Source organism: Erythranthe guttata, chromosome 8 (genome assembly GCF_056151865.1).
Source record: "Erythranthe guttata isolate IM_541 chromosome 8, IM_541, whole genome shotgun sequence".
Taxonomy (NCBI): domain Eukaryota; kingdom Viridiplantae; phylum Streptophyta; class Magnoliopsida; order Lamiales; family Phrymaceae; genus Erythranthe; species Erythranthe guttata.
Genome location: NC_142540.1, coordinates 2646984 through 2666331, shown reverse-complemented (window position 1 = coordinate 2666331; position 19348 = coordinate 2646984). Strand labels below are relative to the sequence as shown.

The 19348-nt window shown below is 35.1% G+C and overlaps 3 protein-coding genes across 7 annotated transcripts; 1 reads left to right on the top strand and 2 right to left on the bottom strand.

Annotated features, from left to right (window-relative positions):
- Positions 1 to 1130: 1130 nt before the first annotated feature.
- Positions 1131 to 6576, bottom strand: LOC105973079 (SEC-C motif-containing protein / OTU-like cysteine protease family protein). Of its 4 annotated transcripts, none has more exons than XM_012998096.2 (12): positions 6379 to 6576; positions 6149 to 6258; positions 5938 to 6013; positions 5402 to 5551; positions 5252 to 5313; positions 3428 to 3512; positions 3186 to 3335; positions 2795 to 2915; positions 2440 to 2567; positions 2240 to 2337; positions 1617 to 1772; positions 1131 to 1514 (listed from the first exon to the last, which is right to left on the bottom strand). In XM_012998096.2, exons 1-11 carry the CDS (start codon positions 6433 to 6435, stop codon positions 1646 to 1648), a joined length of 1164 nt encoding a protein of 387 aa, XP_012853550.2. In that variant the 5' UTR covers positions 6436 to 6576; the 3' UTR covers positions 1131 to 1514; positions 1617 to 1645. The 4 variants fall into 4 exon arrangements, with proteins under 4 accessions (XP_012853550.2, XP_012853542.2, XP_088677755.1 ...); XM_012998088.2 differs by having other exon boundaries at positions 1131 to 1509; XM_088821629.1 differs by having other exon boundaries at positions 2249 to 2337.
- A 1375-nt stretch (positions 6577 to 7951) lies between these two features.
- Positions 7952 to 10179, bottom strand: LOC105973068 (protein IN CHLOROPLAST ATPASE BIOGENESIS, chloroplastic). Its single transcript, XM_012998076.2, has 11 exons — positions 10005 to 10179; positions 9786 to 9869; positions 9606 to 9680; positions 9458 to 9500; positions 9299 to 9356; positions 9037 to 9204; positions 8890 to 8952; positions 8693 to 8787; positions 8525 to 8606; positions 8310 to 8420; positions 7952 to 8228 (listed from the first exon to the last, which is right to left on the bottom strand). The coding sequence occupies exons 1-11, from the start codon at positions 10114 to 10116 to the stop codon at positions 8088 to 8090; spliced, it is 1032 nt and encodes a 343-aa protein (XP_012853530.2). The 5' UTR covers positions 10117 to 10179; the 3' UTR covers positions 7952 to 8087.
- Positions 10180 to 10606: 427 nt separating this feature from the next.
- On the top strand, positions 10607 to 19265 carry CLF (SET domain-containing protein). 2 transcript variants are annotated; one of them, XM_088821628.1, is made up of 17 exons: positions 10607 to 11301; positions 11843 to 11944; positions 12040 to 12365; positions 13362 to 13523; positions 14108 to 14192; positions 14373 to 14519; positions 14649 to 14696; positions 14785 to 14856; positions 14976 to 15643; positions 15931 to 16081; positions 16170 to 16390; positions 16626 to 16757; positions 17494 to 17584; positions 18094 to 18141; positions 18222 to 18350; positions 18469 to 18546; positions 18726 to 19265. In XM_088821628.1, exons 1-17 carry the CDS (start codon positions 11251 to 11253, stop codon positions 18915 to 18917), a joined length of 2703 nt encoding a protein of 900 aa, XP_088677754.1. In that variant the 5' UTR covers positions 10607 to 11250; the 3' UTR covers positions 18918 to 19265. The 2 variants fall into 2 exon arrangements, with proteins under 2 accessions (XP_088677754.1, XP_012853519.2); XM_012998065.2 differs by having other exon boundaries at positions 10655 to 11301; positions 15931 to 16084.
- Positions 19266 to 19348: the final 83 nt, after the last annotated feature.

The following is a 19348-nucleotide window of genomic DNA, read 5'->3' as shown; positions in this document are numbered from 1 at the left end:
ATTGTAAATTAGAGATTTGCTAGAAGCTTCATCATATTATCAAATATCAAAATAATTAGTAAAAGTCTATAATGTATAATTTTTAGCACTCAACTTATATATGGTTATGGCCCGGGTCGGACTTGGATATGAACCGGTCCATGGTTAACGGGTCGATTCATTGTGTCAAAGAATTTTCGAATGATGGCCCAATGGTTCGAATTCGAGGGCCGAAACGATGGGTTGGCCCTTTGTTTTAACATTTTAAATTAAAAAAGAGATATGCCTTATTCATGGGTAGGGGTGCAAGCTGGAACGGAAATTCCAATTTCCGCCGGTTCCGATCCGAAAAGTTCCGATTTTGGAACAACTTTTTTCATTCCGACTTCCGAAATTCCGATTTCCGAATTTTTCCGATTTTTTTGGATTGGAATTGGAATTGTATAAAATAAATTTGGAATTTCCGATTTCCGATCCGATTTGATTTCCGAAATTAATTCCGAAAATTTCCGATTTTTTTTCTGAAAATACACCTATAAATAATAAATATTATATAATATTTTTTTTTCCGAAAAATATACCTATAATTTTTTTTAGGATTTTGACATAATGAATTGTTGTTAGAAGTTTTATTAGATATTATGTTGTGTTTATTTTTATTTATTTTTTGAACTGAAATTTAGTAGTTATTAGTTTTACTTTTATCGACATGAATGTTCTTATTTTTGGAAAATTACGAACATTTTAGAAAATTTTCGCTAAGTTTTGAAATTTTTAAACTTATGTGATTTCCGATTTTTTTCCGGGCCTTTTGGAATTGGAATGAATTCTTAGATTCCGAAAATTTTGGAATTGGAATTGGAATTGATTTTGTACTTCCGAAACTTTTTGGAAAATTTCCGAAAAGGCTAATTCCGATCCGATCCATCCGACTTTCACCCCTATTCATGGGGTTTTTCCTTTGTAATGTTTTTATTTTGGAAAAACTCTTTTTGGCAATGAAGTTGAAACATTAGGGTGGGGGTGGGGTGACGTGGAATTGAATGAATGAAAATGGCAATAATGTTAATTAGTTTTGCTAAGAAAGGTAATTGAGTAATTAGCCATTCATCGTCACCATACAATTTATAATTTCTATTAAATGGGCATTATAGGACCAAAAATATGATAATAAATTTATAATTGTTCATTACAAGCCCCAAAAAAAATATTAATACATAATATATAATTTCCTTTTCTGCAAAACCCAAATAAAAAATAATGATTATTATTGTCCTTTCCCCTTGCCAATGGTGGATTTTGTGTTTATACACACTATATATATACTGCAACCTCTATATGTCACCCTGCAAATGGGTCAAAACTCAAAACTTTGTAGTTTGCTATTCTAAAGAAAATCTCAACACTTTGTAAAAATACACACTGGCGAGGTCGAATTTTGGCGCAGAAACGAGTACTTTACTTGGCGTTGAAATTTTCCCTTTTCTTTCACAAAAATATCGTCTTCAAAACGCAAGAAGTGCTCCTCAACTGCACTAACGATAGATACATAATTAGATTCAGACAGATTTAGTCATCAAGAAATCGAAATAATAGATACATTTAAATCACCAAGTGGAATTTGATGCAAAGGGTACCTATAATGTATATATCTATATATATGTGATTAGATACATAGCGAACCCATATCGGGTGGCCCTCCGTCTGATTGAGTAGAACTCGTACCAGTCGAGCCGCCTTTCCGAGCTTGCTTTCTTTCTTTCCGAGTCTTTCCATAGTCAACCGTTTGGTTACTGCAGATGTAATAAGATTGTGTCATTTCAGAGACAATCGAAGAATCTAATGATCCAGATCAAGATTGAGGAACAACATTTTCATTTTTTCTTTGGATCTAATGCGCAACGGAAATAAAAGGAAACTGAAATCGATACATAGGATGAAAGTCCGAAAGTGCAGGAGCAAGATATGTGCAATTTTATCAGTCAAGTGGAATCACACTAACGATGCACCAAATTGATTTTTCAGATTTATGAATGATCGAGATCAAGAATTGTGCATCATTTTGTCATTTTTATTTTGAATCTAATGCACAGTGGAAATAAAATGAAACTGAAATCGATACATAGGATGAAAGTCCAAAAATGCAGGAGCGAGATATGTGCAATTTTATCAGTCAAGTGGATTCACACTAACGATGCACCAAATTGATTTTCAGATTTACGAACGAACTATCAAAAGGAGTAGTCATTAAGAATCATACACCGGAAACCTGGCAGAAGATTTTCCAGCAACTGAGCCGCAGCAAGACTTGTGCTTCTTTTTCGAGCCACATGGGCAAGCCTTGTTTCTTGATATTTTCTGCAGCAATTACATAACAATCAGCCGGACGAATAATAAAATGCTAAAAAATAAAATAATTCAAAAATCAAATTCCGGTTCTTGGGTATTTATGTAAAGAACCTTGTCATCAGGACGCGGGTTTTTCTTTGTGCGTTTTGTTTCAACATCACTGCCAGATAACTCCAGCTTGCATGTCGTGTCTTCGACTTTTAAGTCGTGCTTCTCAGAGATCTCATCATGAAGTTCATCTGACAGGGTTTAGAAAATTATCACATGAAGCCCAAGAAAGAAATAAGATACTAAATTCTAACTGCCCAAGAAAGAGATACAAGAGTTTCTCAGTTTCATGATGTTACCGAAAACTCGGATCCTTTATAAATTTATTAGTTCATTGCATTCGATTAAAAAAGCGATATCTAAGAACGGGTTAAAAGAAATCACGATGGGAAATTAAAGAAAAATAGCCAACCATTACCATGTGCAGTCTCTGCCGGATGAGAAAATTCATATTCGGCAACTATCTGATCAATAGATCCTTGTTCAGCCACAAGGACTTCTATTGCAGCGTCAACATCACCGCCCACTTGCTGCAAAGCCTAGAAATTAAGAGAAATAGAAAATCAACTTAAAAATGTATCCATTTTACGCATCACAACACAATTGAAGAAAAAATGAGTACTCTTAATATAGCTTATTAGATTTTCAATATTAGTGCAAGTTTCGTGCACCCTGGGGGAGATTTCGGGGGTACACTTTAGGTCTAATAATCAGACTTCTCAACTGGTAAGAGATAATTACTACAAAAAAGTAAAAAAAAAAAAAAAAAAAAAAAAAAAAGTACAACAAATGGTAAAAAAGTTAATCACCTGTTCAATCTTTCTTACATCTTCGCATCCACTTCCTGCCTTAACCAATTTAAGGGAGTCGTCGTGAACAGCGTTCCGTCCACCTTCTTCTTTGGACTTCGAAGCAGCTGCTTTTGGTTGACTGGATTTCGTAGAAAGATCAGCATCGCCCTTTTTACATAGATAGAAACTGTCAGATTCTTGATAGCACGGATAAATATTTCAGCTAAAACTGATTCAGAAGTTCGTCAAAAAACAAAAACCTTTATAACGATCGGCCTAGCTGGTCCAGAGCAAGTGTCCTCCTTCGAGCGCACACTGTTATAATGCTCTCCATCGTGATAAGAACTGCAAAGTAATAAGCAAGTTCAGAGATCTAAAATGAAATGTCCGCAAAAAGTAGAACTTGTTCAAGTTCTTTATAATGTCAAGGAGAGAGCAAAATAAGTGCACTTCAACTCAAACTATATGGATTCGTCAATAATATGAATCCGTACTTTCGAAGAAATAGAAACTGACATCAAATGTTCAAGAAATGGAAGAAATTCTGCACCTACAACTCACAAAATTAACACATGCGCCGAAAGTGCACAGCGGGAAAAATGCGCAGTCAAAAGCATAAAAGTGATATTTTACCTCACTAAGCATACACTAAAAATGAGAATTGACAAGTTAAATGTTCTTACGTCAAGTAAATATATTTCCTATGAGCTTATAAAGTACTTCGAACAATCTACTGCTGATTTTTAGAGAATCATCAACTAAATCCAAACTGAGAACTTAAATGAACTGAAACAAATGCCAAGATCGGAAAAAAGGCATGAACTATAAGAAAACAAATTCTCCATCTGTTTCAATTAACTGACACGAGATTCTTTTTTTTTTTTGTGTGTGTTCCATATTATATTTAAATCTATCACTTTAGTATTCCAATGATGCATTGATTACCTTATTTCCACTTTTTCCCTTACTACTCCTAAACTCTCTCACGCATTCAAGGAGAAATAGTTGGCGGGAAGGGTATATTGGTCCTATTATGTGTTTGTTTTTTTTCCCTAAATCCGTTCATGTTTATTAGTTTTCTTACTATATGTGCGGAAACCTTAAAACAAAAATTAATTTAAAACGGATGGTGTACTTCAATTAATGCATCTTCACGATTTCATCTAATATGAGGGTAGCCATTAAAAGCCAGACATAGTGTCTCAAAATAAGACCTAACATACTATTGTTAATGGCAATGAAAAGCAATAAATAGATATTTCTATACTTGCGTAGTAAGTACGAATTTTGTTTACCTCCCGGGTTGTTTGGATAAAAGCAACTATAAAGGTAAAATTAGTTGAGAGGAGACTTGCTGCTTAGTAGAAGCAAGTCTATTAATCATAAAGTAACTAAACCATTTTACATTCACATTATATGCCAATTTCGACGGAAATAAAAATATGACCTCTTCTTATGGCTCCACTAACTTAAAAGAGAATTTAATGAACAGATGCAAAAGGATAGAGCAAAAATCATGAAATGTCTTCGTTTAAATGCTTAAGACCATGTTTTTTAGCTTAATTGCGTAATTTCAAGGTTATATGCAATTGATTAAAGTTCACATAACTTAGAATATAGCTGGAGAGCTTGTCAATTTCCTACAAAACCAGTTAATCAATAGATAAGGACCCTAATTCCCTATTTTATGAGTTGCAATGGGATCAAGTGACGTGCAATATGAGCATAAATTAGGAATTTGTTTGGATTATTTCTTTGATTGGATGTCACATTTTACGTACAGAGGTCATACATATCAAATTTAAGACACTAAAAATAGGATAAATGTGATCATCGCTACAGGAGAATTCCCTCGTTCAGTCATAATGCAGTAAAAGACCCATGCACAAAAAGAAAGCTCGCTAACACGAACTCAAAGAATCTCTATCCAAATATTTGACAGCCATTTTTTCACAAGTGTATACCTCACATAATAACTTTTAGTATCGGCATATTAAACAAAATAAATAACTATCAGTTTGAGGATGGTAGTTGCGCAAAAACGAAGGATATATACTAGAGTGTAGAATTTTGGGAGTACTTACAGATGAATCATCGTAACTTCATGTTTATTGAAATTCTGTATATACCATCGCGGAGACATATGCTGTACAAACAAATGATTAAAAACCCAAATCAATCTAAGAAAATGTTACAGCATGACCGAGCACAAAGTTAAATTGTTTGTAACATACTCTGTGAATGCATATGTTACAGCGAGTGACAAGAGAAGCTGCTTGTAATTCCATATTCCCTGCCCAAGTGCCATCCTCTCCCATGGATCGACAGTATTCATCAAACGGAACTTCGTCTTCAACAAAGGGCTCGAACATTTCACGATTATTCTGTCAAATGTAATAACTCATTAGTCAGCTATATCTTGCTCCAAGAATAGCAAATTATGAACTACGAAATCGTTTTTACGACCATACTGAACTATATTTAGTAATTATCTAGGTTTTGCATCTCATTTATATTTCCTACGTAAAACCCTAGATACGAATGAAGACTCCCAATCAATTCCGCAAATGGAAGCAAGGAATACAAACTCAATTTACGAACTTAAGTATCCCATAATAGCATCTCGTATAAGAAACATAATCGTCGTTATATCATCGATTAACGTAAAGCACAAGCAACTGCCAAATGGTAACAAGAAATTATGTTCTACGACACTTAACCAAAATTTGTTCTAAATCAGCAAATTTCCATTTTTCTTCGATAAGTTCACCTTAATAAATCGAACCACCATACTCCGATACTTCTCGTGCTCGTCTTCATCCCCTTCCAATTGATCTGCCAATGCTCTGCCACAAGAAAAAAAAATAATAAACCTGATCAAATTAATTGCTTACATCCACAGACACACACAAACACATATACACACAAAATACATATTTCTAATTGCGTGAAAAAAAGATGAAATCACAAAGCAGACGCACCTGAAAAAACAATTACCATCTGCAGTAACCTGAATTATTTTCAATCCTAAAACATCGAGCTGACCTCGCAATTCAGATACATCGTTTTGCTTTCCGCCGCGCCGTTTACTCTGTTCACAACTAAAACAAAATCAAAACCCTAAACCCCAAAAATAAAAAGATTATAAATTTATAAAAAAAAAAATTAAAAAAAAATGCTAGTAGCAAAAACACGAGCTCCCCGATATTACATGGGGTTGTTTGGCTTGTCTGCTAGGTTTGGGCTTTTGCTGCTTTGCTTTAGCCATTTATTTTCCTTCTCCAGCCATTAACGATTTTTTTCATACAATTATTATATTCAAAATTAGGGTTTGGAAGTTAGGCAAAAAGGGATTTTTGCTATCTCCTTTCCAATTTTCTCTTACTTCCTTCCCCTATTTCTCCGCTAATTGAAATTAAAATTATTTCTTATTATTTTTATTAATTAAAAAATAAAAATTAAAAAATTAAAAAAAAAAGTCCGATTTGTTGCTAAACAAACATCAATGAACAATTAAGGAACAAATGTTTAAAAATAATAAAAATAATAATCATAATAATAACAATGATCGAAACTTAACCTTTATGCGTTTATTACTACTGCTCTTATTACTATTATTACTACTATTTGGTCGTTGAAGTCTCTTCTTTTTCGCGCCCCAAGATCCAATCATTCTGAATTATTTTGTCGACGGTGATTCGGAAATCTTTTGATATGTTGCGATTTTTTATTTTATATAACTTATTTCGAAATTCTGAATTACAATACCACCACAAATTTATACAAATCGAAAATTGTCGGATTGAGTTTTTTTTCCTATATAAGACCCGATTTTCAATAAATGCACAAACCTTTTCGAAACACTATTATTTATTACTATAATCCATTCATATTTTTAGACAAAAATCATAAATGTTTAGTCTTTGTGTCCATATTATTTTAATGTTTATCGGCATTCATCCTTTTTCGAGATTATATCATACGATTCATAAGATCCGACACTTTTTATGTAATCTTGCAAAAGACTATCGGAATTTTTAGAATCGAGGGAAACCCTTCTAATACTCGAGATATAACGTAATCTCGTATGTAAATATATGTTATAGTAATTTTAAAAATAAAGTAAAAGTAAAATAATAAATAAATAAATACCGTATAGTTGACGAGGGCCAATTTCATACAATAACTACATCAAAATTGGTCAATTTTCCCGCCTTCAAGAATTGAATCGGGCTTTCGATCACAAATTAGACGCATTGAACTAAGACGGCCCGGCCCTTATTAACTATGATACATTGGGCCTTTGGGCATTTTTGTAATCTCTCTTGGCCCACTATATGAGCCTATATTATAATACAATTAATCTACCTAATTAACAGATATTCATTTTAATTTGTAGATGCAATTTTTTTTAAATAAATAAATAAAAAGATATGTCACAAAGAGTACAACCATGTTTACTTTTATAAATGTGAATATTGGATTCGATAAATACAACTTGTTCGGCAATGAATCGTACGTGTATTAGTCCACGTGTAACATGTGCAGCTAGTGGACGCGTGCTGAAGTCTATTAAATACAAGTCCGCATTGCCAGTTTTCATTGTGGATTTAGAAGAAAATAGATATAAGTGAATTTGTATATCTCTTTTAGAGTCTGTTGTAAGTACTCGTCTCGAGTGCATAGTTTGTAAGACTATAGATCTGTTAGTTTGTATTGAAGAAGTTAGGCTTCACTGCACGAACGATCTACGTAAGATCTTGGTTACTAAGACCTACTCCCTATGAACGGTCAAGATCGTGGTCGTACATTAAGTATCTAAAGAATTCCTTTATAAATATTTCGAAAAATTATCGATTTACAGTCGAAACAAAACTCAATGCAAAACACAAATGCCGAAAATAGGACGTCTGCAGAAATTTAGCCTCTGTAAAGAATAAACGTGGCGATATCATGAAGCCCAGCTTCTCTGTAACATTCAGCAACCCTGTCGACAGATGCATCCCATGTTCCTTCAACTGAAGCTAAATCCAAAAGAAATGCAGCTTCATCCAATGCAATCTGCATTCAAATCGATCGGTAAACAAATAATTAAAAATTAATAAAACAATGAATAGAATCGTAATCTACAAGAGTCGGAACCTGAGCAGGTTCCTTTCCCTTTTTCAAGTCGTCTTGTCTTCCCTCATCCGTCACTCTCTCTTTGATGTACTCAATTTGCTCGTCCTCCCACTGAGCTAAATCAGCAGCTTTCTAATTATCGTATAAATCAAAATAGTTACATGGAAGAAAAAAAAAACGAGTTTGAAAAACGAAATAAATAGACGAATTACGAGCACTGCTCAACGATGGAATACCTGATACTCACAGCCCAGTGTCCACCACGGCGATTTCAGAGCCACCCTCGCAGAATCTTTGGATTCTATACTTCGTCCAACTCTATATCAAAAGGAAAGACATTAAGCGCAACTTAAGTCGAGGCACGAATTATTGTCATAAAATACTCTAAAAAAAATATTACAAACTTTAGTAAAACTTCTGCATTAAAGACGAAGGGGCGGCCGAATCCCGGAAAATGGTCCCTTTTAATGTAGAATTCCCCAGTCACCAAGGCTGAAACCTTACACCATCATGTGCATATCACAACAATGTAATAATAAATAATAAATAAAACGACACTTTTTATTTATGAAGAGGTTTGCTTTGTCGAAATTAATCTTACATTGTCTCCTTTGCCAAAATGCTGCTCGACTTTCCGTTCTAGTATGTCCGGAAACAAACCTACCTGTTATTTAAAGAAAAAAGCGCTTTTGGTGTTATATAAGCTTAAGTTGACTCTTAAAGAGACAGTTTCCTACTGCAATATTACCTTCTTTAAAAGATAGGTTTCTAAGCTCGAAATCTGAGACGAAGCAAAATCGCCCTTTTCGTAAAACTTATTTTCTGTGCTGGATGAGGCGTGAAATAACTCTTCGTTTCTTTCTTGAGAGTTTTTAATGTCTTCTTCCACTAAGATTCTGTTGATGTACTGCTCGACCTATTTTTTTTTCAGAGAGAATAGCTCGTTTCGTACTTACAACAATTTCGATTTTGTAATTTTGATTGTGTGAACAAAATGCAGAGTAACTCACATTCTTTGACAAAAGCCACACTCCGTATTTACGAACTTCTACCACTGGCATCTCCATCCTACGTGCATTCGGGATAGGGATTAACTATTAAAATTAATTAACACGAAATTCACATTTAACTCGGTGTATATTTGATATAGTATGTCAGAGATCGATTACCCAGCCGGAGCTGTTGGCCATCGTAACAATGCCGTTACCGAACCTATCATCAATAAAATCACAATCAATGTTAGAAAATTGAAACCAGTACCCAAAAAAAATTAATAATTAAATTAAAATAGATTTATATAGGTAATAATATATATACCTGATTTATTTTTGGATAGAGGAACAACAAGAGGAATCAGCCCTTGCTTTGCTCCCGGAGAAATGATTTGATCACCTGTTACAATTACGAAAATGCCGCCGGCATACTTAATTTCAATAAATAAATAAATAATGAAATAATAATAAAATAAAATAGAAATAATGACGAAAAAATACAGACCTTTAATCTGAAGCATTTTGAGGAGATGATTCAAATGCTCCGGTGGTTGTGTGGCGGCTACATCTTTTATAAATGACGCGTGCTCTGCAATCAAACAACCAGTAATTTTACACACATTTTGCGCGCGTGTCGTGGTGTGTTTGGGTGAGGTGAAATAGCATAAATTGTGATATACTGCAGATATAATATAATGGAGAAGCGAAGTTTGTATATATATACCGGGAAACGATGATGAGTAGCAGCGGAAAGTGGGTCGGCGGTAGCCGAAGAGGACTGCGGGAAACGCGGCGGCGCGTGGAACACTGAACACAACTCCACCGCCTGCTTTCATATCCGATTGTCAAAATTGGCTCGGTCCGGTTTGTGGATGTTATTTTGCGACAAAATAGTAAATGGGTACTACATTTTATGGGCCGAGCTAACGAGTTTGGGCCCATTTAGAAGCCCACGGGCTATCAGCCGACTAAAGTCAACTCCTTCTTCCTTAGTCACGTGGACTGATCTTTCAGCTCGACTCCACCTGAATTAGTTAATCAAAATACTTCGAGTTTGAAGTCATATAGATTTATAATTAAACTATATTTGAAAAATAATGTTAATATTACAAATTAAAATATAATTTCGTTTATATTATGGGTGTTATTAATAACTATAATTAATATAAAATGTAACAATTTTAATATAGATACAATATAACGCTCACAAGGAATTGAATCTTATTAACTAAATTATTAGTTATATATCTAGTAACATGTTAGCCAAACATTATTACCCAAATTAATTCAATACATGTAACCGAACGAGACCTAAGTATATTACGCATGTCACTCCATTGCACGAGCTAGAGTGTTGGGGCCAAATCAACACGAAAATCTTCACACACTCTAATTATTCAAACAAAATTAGGATGTAAGTTGTAACGTACTCTTAACTCATAAAGGCTTATGTGCGTATCGATCGAGGTAATTCAAACTTAGACACGTTTCGCTCGGACGCTCGAATTAAATTTAGTTGGGTCTGAAAATCGTAGCAGCCAGCTCGATTATGTCAGGTTCGTGTCCGTAAAATATAAAATTTTCAAATCCGTACACGTTCCATTAGCTAATGGGGTCGTTAAATTCGAGGCCCCTACCACATTTAACAAGACCAAAAAAGAAAAATTTACCCTAAAAAGTTTCATTAAACATAAACACTTTGATGTATATGCTATAGAATATGGTAATGGTATATTCACCAGCAAAGGTGGAAAGTTGAACAGGTACATGATTAAGAGGGCAAAGCACTGCAAAAGCGCCCCCCTCTAGGCCCCCCACATCCGCCACCTCCTCAATATCCATTCTTAGGGTTTTCAAAATTCATACCGCCAAATCGAAGTTACGGCTCTGCTTTGCATGAGCCGGATCTGCAATCGGAGCTCCATTGCCGGATCGAGCGCTGCGCGGCCTTATCGGCTCCCCCACCGGCAATGTCGGCGCCCGAAGCCTCCCCCTCCGCATCCGGATCCGACGACACTCATGTAATTCCTCGATTCGCTCTTCCCCCTTTTCAGCTGCATTTTGATTGGAAGTGTTGTCTGTGATGTTCCGATTATGCCTGTATGTTTTTGTTTTCTTATCTGTCTGCTGTGGCGTTTTATGATGATGGGGAATTGAATATGAAGGTACATTGTGGTGGTTTTTTTTTGTTGTTACACGTGTCTTAAGGTATGGTGAATTGGACTTTTTGGCGATTATGTTAATTGTTAATCATAAAGAGTCTAATATAATGTTTGGGCATCACTTTACATTTGAACCCCTTTGATTGTGTGTTTGTGTGTGTGTGTGTTGTAATGGTCATTTATAAGGCCAATTTTCGGGAAAAAAAGAGAACATAAAACAAAAAGGGGAAGTAGGCTCAATTAGGGAAACTAAAGTTATTTGAAATCCTATTGGGAAGAAAGAATTAATGACCTTATGCCCATATCATTTAATGATAGATTCTAAGCTACCTGCTGATCTGTCAGATACTGAGAACATACAGCTTATAACTCTTTATCGAATTTGTTCTAACCTGGACAGGTTTCTGGGAATCAAGAAACAAGTCAGACAGCACAGGATACCTTAACCGTCATTGATTCTCTAAAGAAACAAGTTGTTTATGACCGCTCTGTCTATATAAAGGTGCACATTTGCCGTTCATAATCTTTAACAAATGATGGTTGTCGAATTCATGATGATTTCATAAACTCTTGGTTGCTTTTTGTTTGGCCTCCCAGAAACGGATGGAAGAAAATTCTGAGAAAGTGCTTGAAGTTACAAAAGGTATTTATAAGCTATCCATGGAAAGAAGAAATTTGAAGATTATTTCTGGTGATGGAGGTATCGATTTACTGGCAAAGAGGCAGAAAGATGCAATTGATATGCATAATGGTATTGGCACAAGTAATGGAGATAATGAAAGTACTAGCTCCCAAGAAGATGGATATGCCCCTTCAGCGATTCTCTTGGGATCAAGTATTGCAGTCAAGAATGCTGTCCGTCCTATTAAGCTGCCGGAGGTGAAAAAGTTGCCACCCTATACTACATGGATCTTTTTGGATAGGTAAGTCAAGATTCCAATTCGCATGGTGTATGAAATGGTACTTTATTACATATTTATGATTCTTTACACCAAACTAGTGTCTATTTCTGTTCTAGTGACCCATATATAAAAAAAACAAAATGATTGTTTTTCTTACTTTTGTATAGTGGAAATTGAAAATTTGATGGACTCATTCTCTAATAACAATTGTCCTATATGTAGATTGTAGTCTGGAGAGCATAATAGTATAAATGGTAGTCTGGCTGTTAAAGGTTTAGTTACAGAGTTTGAGACTTACCAAAATAATCATGAGATTGTTTGCTACTACTTGGATTCTGTACTTTCTGTTAATCTGTTATTTGAATAATCATTCGAGTCAAATCAAGATTAATTTGTCAGCTAGGCAGTATTTGTTGCGGGGAAGTTATCAGTTATCACTTTAATTTCAAACAACCATGAACTGATGAAGTGTTTCTGCGTATTTTACATAATAATATTTCTTGTGCATAATAATAATTGGCTGTTGGCCATGTAAACATTTTCTTACTTTGCCATCTAGGTCGTTGAAATTTGGGCATTACCCGTTGAAATTCGATTCATGTCCGAACACTAGTCCTTTTAATATATATATATATATACAAAATAGCAATTTCTAGGCATGTTGGCATGAAAACTTAGCTTATTTCGCTAGGAGACCTTACCACTTTACAAATTGTCCCATGCCAAATGGCCCAAAACTGACACACTAACTCTTCAAAATGATCACCGTCATGTGATCAAATCTGGTCAAAAAATCCCCAAATCTTGTTAAACTAGATGGCAAAGTGATACATTTTATTTGGGAATGAGGTTGCATCATTCTTCATTCTGGTACTGACTTGTGGCAATCAGCCACATACCATAGTGTTGCTGTAATTGCCTCAGTTCATACTCATTTCTGGCATCTTATAGCTATCAACCGTAGAGTTTTATTGTTTAGTTCTTTTGATGTAGTATACTAATATATTGTTTGTGCAGAAATCAGAGAATGACAGAGGATCAGTCAGTGGTTGGTAGAAGGCGAATCTATTATGACCAGACTGGCGGTGAAGCTTTAATTTGTAGTGACAGTGAAGAAGAAGCTGCTGATGATGAAGAAGAAAAGAAAGAATTTTTAGAATACGAAGATTACATTCTGCGGTTGGTATATTTGCTCGGACTTTGTAGTCTCTTTTGGCCTTTCTACTGTATCCTTATTGTGCTAAAAAATCTTTTATGCTCAAAATAACATTCTATATTCAGTTGCATTGATGTTTTGATCATCTTCTTTTGCTGATTCCGCATTGGCCAAAATAAATTTCAGAGATGTATATTATACTCGTTTTTGATTTTTTTGTTTTCTGTGTTTGGTTGTTGTTATCTTGGTCGATATAAGTCTTCCAGGTTAGGCGTCACTGAATAGTTTATCAGCCATAGGACTGATTGGTTGGAGCCTGTGAGAGAATGTTTGTGTTCTCCATTTTATTTCTTAGAGAGTAGAAGTTACTTGGAGCTTACAGATAAAAGTTGTTTAGCGTTTTATCTGTGATTTTCCTTTTACATCTGAATATGAAGTTTACTTTTACTCTTTAAAATTTTGCATAAGAAGAGTCCTTTTAATATATTTTCTGTGAATGGTGCCTAATATGAATTCCTGTTTGACTGATTTCTTTTTTTTAGATATGACACATCATTTATGGAACTAATATGATCCTTTTTTGTGTGTTTGGTACTTCTTTTTTCAGAACAACCATCAAAGAAGTTGGTTTTTCGGATATGACATTGGATTTGTTGGCCCAGTGTCTATCTAGAAAATCTGGTGAAATCAAGGTATGCACTTTAACTGTAGACATATATGTGTGCTGATATTTTCTTTCATCATTTTCTCTCTGCTATTATCTGAAAGAAAAAAAAAAAGAACTGGTCACTGTAACAACTTTGGTCCAGCTGTTTCCCATTTTTGTTTTGCTGGCTTTACAGAGATAAACCACCATCGAACATCTTATACAGGGAAGATATGAAGATCTTATCAAGAGTAACAATGCTATGTGCCGTGTGAACAATGGAAATGCTGAAGGCTTTGTGAATCCTTATATTGATAAAGATCTTGATGCTGCTCTGGATTCATTTGACACTTTATTTTGTCGCCGGTGTCTAGTAAGTATATGATATAACCTCTTTCATTTTTCTCTTTTGTGGAAGCACTTCTTTTTATATAATTTTATTTATTTCATATGATTCCGCATAATTTTCGCTCATTGAAAATTACTACTTTTTATGTGGCAGATTTTTGACTGTAAACTGCATGGCTGTTCCCAGGATCTTGCCATTTCTGTAAGTCGATTATCTCAGGATATATATGTCTAAGTTGTTATCAGTGGTGAAAGGGTTCATTGCAATATTTGTTCTTTTGTTCCTTTAGGTGGAGAAGCAAGTATCATGGTCAAGTCCGGATGTGGAGAAGGAACCATGTGGCCGAAATTGCCATCGACTGGTATACTGTCTTTGTTTTCTTTTAAGTTTCCTTTTGAGTAGTAGTCATTAACCAGGTTTATGTATCTCACACTTTTCTTGTAATGCCCAACATTTTTATGATAATTTACATTGCATCAGGTTCTCGAGTCAGAGGGTATGAACTCCAGGCAGGCAAATTTTGAAGAAAAAGCTTCCCCTGCATCTAATGCTGCTGCAATGCAAATGCAAAAGAGAAAGAAGGGAGGTACATCTCTCAAGAAAAAGTCAAAGTCTTGCCAAAGTGATAGTTCTTCTTCCTCAGAGATCAAACCTATTAATGATGTATCTTCATCAGTAAAGAGTACATCTGCTGGAAAATCCGGTGGTGACAAAAGGAGTAGCAAGAGAATAGCTGAAAATGTTATAGATGCCAAAAAGAAAAGACACAAGAAAATGCCAACATCGGATTCTGATTCTGTTGCTGGTGGTGGTCTTAGTTTGAAAGATTTAAAACTACATACTAATTCATGCCGAGAGAATGAAGATAGTAGTTCTTCTCAGAAAGTGAAATCTACAAGTTCTAGAAAGTCCAGAAGGAAAGAGTCGTTAGTTCTAGACTTTGAAAAATCTTTGCAGGAAGAGGCTGTCAGTGATGCGTCAAATGAGAGTGAGAGTAATCAACCCCTGACTAGCAGCGGTGACACCTTAAAGAAAGAAGAATTTGTTGATGAAAATATGTTTAAACAAGAAATAATTGACAATAAATGTTGGAAACCATTTGAGAAGGCACTGTATGAGAAGGGTATTCAGATTTTTGGCCGCAACAGGTTAGACTCCATATAAGGTTTACTCGTGTTTTATCCATTACATATGTTCTATACCTGAAGCTGACTTTTATCAATCATACAATATCCGTATCCCAACTCTCGTATCTAATTAGCACGCAATTATTTTTTTTAGCTCCATATCAGTAAAATAAAATAACTACAGTATAGCAATCTTAGAGTCAAGATTGTTCTGGAGCTCAAACAAACTTCCTTGTACACTACATACTGGCTGAATGGCCTAAAATTTTAATGTTATGCTCTAAGGTGGGGCTATGTATTGTATGCAGCTGTTTAATTGCTAGGAACCTTATGAGTGGCTTAAAGAGTTGTTCAGAAATCTTCAAATACATGCACCATTCTGAGAATAAAATGTTTTCTCAAGATGGTGAAGGAATGACCCTTGCTGATGGCTGTCTAGAAGAAGATATTAATGAAACTGTGGTGAGTCCTTTTCTATTTGTTCTTAGATAATTTGAATTTGACCTCATGAAACAGATCTTACATGTACTTTTTGTGCAAAAACTAGGGTACTGGTGTACGAAGAAGATCGAGATTTTTACGTAGAAAAGGAAGAGTTCGTCGTCTGAAGTACACATGGAAATCTGCAGGGTACCAATCATTCAAGAAAAGGATTACTGAAAGGAAGGACCAGCCTTGTCGGCAGTTCAGTCCATGTGGATGCCAATCGGCATGTGGCAAAACTTGCCCATGTCTTGTTAATGGCACCTGCTGTGAGAAATACTGCGGGTGAGCTATCTATGATTCCTGTTATTGGTTTGAATATTTGAACTTTAAATTGGAGTTCTTTTGCTGAGATTTCCAATTATATTTCCACCTTCCTCTTCTTTTTTGTGTATTGAGTTTTCTTTCTCTCTTATTTTTTTTCAATTTGATACTCTATGATATCCCAACAAGTTGAATATTCCTTTTCTTTCGGGCCCAAATGCAAGTTAACCATTAAGTCTACAATATTCTATGTCAGATGTCCAAAGAGTTGCAAGAATCGATTCAGAGGCTGTCATTGTGCCAAGAGTCAGTGTCGAAGTCGACAATGCCCATGCTTTGCTGCTGATAGGGAGTGTGATCCAGATGTCTGCCGAAATTGCTGGATAAGGTGAGACACATTATAGCCCCCCTCTTTCATTGACGAGCATATTAAAATTGATCACCCCATTCAACACCTCTATTAAATCGTTCAATATGGGTGGGTAAACTCTTAAACCACCATCCACTTAACCCATACGACCTCTAGTATAAAGCTAACTAATTTGGTATTAGATTCAAAGGCTGGTGCATGTGTGTGTAGCAGATTAGAGCATAAACCTTTGATTTAAGAGCCCAAAGTATGTTGTGTCTGGTAGGTAAATTTTGAATCATTGTAATTTGCTGAGAATTTTTGTTGTGAGGTCGACACCAAGCAATTGGTATAGTGGTCAAAATTCTGTGTTTGATCTGGGATGGTTTAGCGACACTTGGACCACTCACTATATCTCATTAAAAGTTAAATGCTGTCCTGCTGATAAATGAAAGTGAACAAAATTTGTTTTGGATTATGAAATTGGTGAAAGTTTCATTGGCATTAAATGGAATGCTGATTCTACTGTAAATTCAACTTAATTGATTTTCAGAAACTAGGCCTTATATAATTTCTCGGTGGAATTATTATGAGAAGCAATAATTTTTTTATCTACATGGTTGTATCAAATTTATTCACCGATCAGTTTTGCAATCCGTTGCAATGTTCTTCTGTTCAAATTTCTGGTGGATTGTCATAATCAAGAACATGTGTTTCTCATAGAAGATTGTTTTCCTTTCTCCAATTAGTTATACTATTTGATTTGGCTTGACAGTTGTGGTGATGGCACTCTTGGGACACCTTCCCAGAGAGGCGATAATTACGAATGCAGGAATATGAAGCTTCTTCTAAAACAACAACAGAGGGTAATTATGTCTGACATTATCTTCTTTGCATTATATTTTCTATACTGCATGACAGTTGGGCGAGTTCTATTTTGTGCAAGGCCTATTAGTTGCACAGTGACGAAGTGATGCTATTCAAGTATTTTGCATTGTTACACTGTTAATAATCCAGTTAACCACAGTTTCTGTGTTGTTTGATCTCTATCTTGAATGACAAATTGATCTGGAGGAAACTCTATATAGCTTGTTTTGTTTGCCTCAGATAATACATATGTAATACTTTGAGATTGTCTTCAATTAGAGATTGAATTCTTTGTTTCCTGATTCTCAATTACTATATGTTTATTCTGCACCAAGAGTTCTTTTATTTAAACATTATACTAATTCTCATTTATTTTATTTTACTCACCCCGTAAATTTTCATTGAGTCCTATGTTGACATCTAATCGAAGAATTCAATTGAGTTCTCGAGTAATAGTGGATAATGAATAGCGAATGTTAATAATAATGCTTGTTGAGTACATTTGTAGGTTTTGCTTGGTAGATCTGATATATCTGGCTGGGGAGCTTTCTTGAAGGTAATTTTACAATTATTGTTATCTTTATTTTTTCCTTTTCTTTTCCTCTTTCTGTTTCATCAGTCAGCCTTCAACTGCAGAATAGCGTTGGCAAGCACGAATACCTTGGAGAGTACACCGGTGAACTAATCTCACACCGTGAAGCTGACAAGCGCGGCAAGATCTACGATCGAGAAAATTCATCGTTTCTCTTTAATCTAAATGATCAGGCATGATATTCTTAACTTTTTATTCTGTCAAAATTCCTTTATTACCCCCACCCCCCTAAAACCCGACCTTATCCAAAGAGGAGAAGAACATAAATGACGATTCTTTAACCATGTTCAGTTTGTGCTTGATGCTTACCGTAAGGGCGACAAACTAAAATTCGCCAACCATTCTCCTGATCCCAACTGCTACGCTAAGGTAACTGCTGCAAAATATTTTACTTACATGAATATACACATTGGTAATGATTAAAATACACTCTAGTTGCAATATACCTAGTTTTCACAAAAGTGGCCATATGTTACATGTGAATATTGCGTCTTGATGGAATAAATTATTCTCTTGTCACAATTACTCATTAGGATTTCGTTTGGCAGGTGATTATGGTGGCTGGAGATCACAGGGTAGGTATATTTGCCAAAGAACGAATTAGTGCTGGTGAAGAACTGTTTTACGATTATCGCTATGAAGCCGATAGAGCTCCAGCTTGGGCCAAAAAACCCGAATCATCGGGTACAAAAAGAGAAGACGGTGCTCCATCAAACGGCCGTGCCAAAAAGCACACTTAAAACTCGATATTCATGTCTGAAGAATGAAGATAGATTTTTATTTTATTTTTTCTCCGTTTCTGATAAAAAAGAAAAAAAACATCATCGAAAACATTTCTGGCTCGAATTTCCTAATCAATTTAGTTGCTGGAGATAAAGGTAAAGGCAGGCATCTCCAGGGTAACCTAAAAACTGATTCTTTTTGCTCGTGACTACATTTACTGCTGAGTATACTCACCGAAAGCCGGAAAAAAAAAAAATACAGTAGTCCCATGTTTTCGATCACAATTCTTGTGTAAAATCAATCTGTTTACTGTTTTTGGACAAATTCTTTCAGCATAAGCAAAATTTTAAGACAGTTTACTTCAACTGTGTTTAGCAATTACTGTTTTATTTGGTTGGTAAGATTAACTGTGATTAACTGAATAATTAGGTTTTTATTTTGTTGAGGG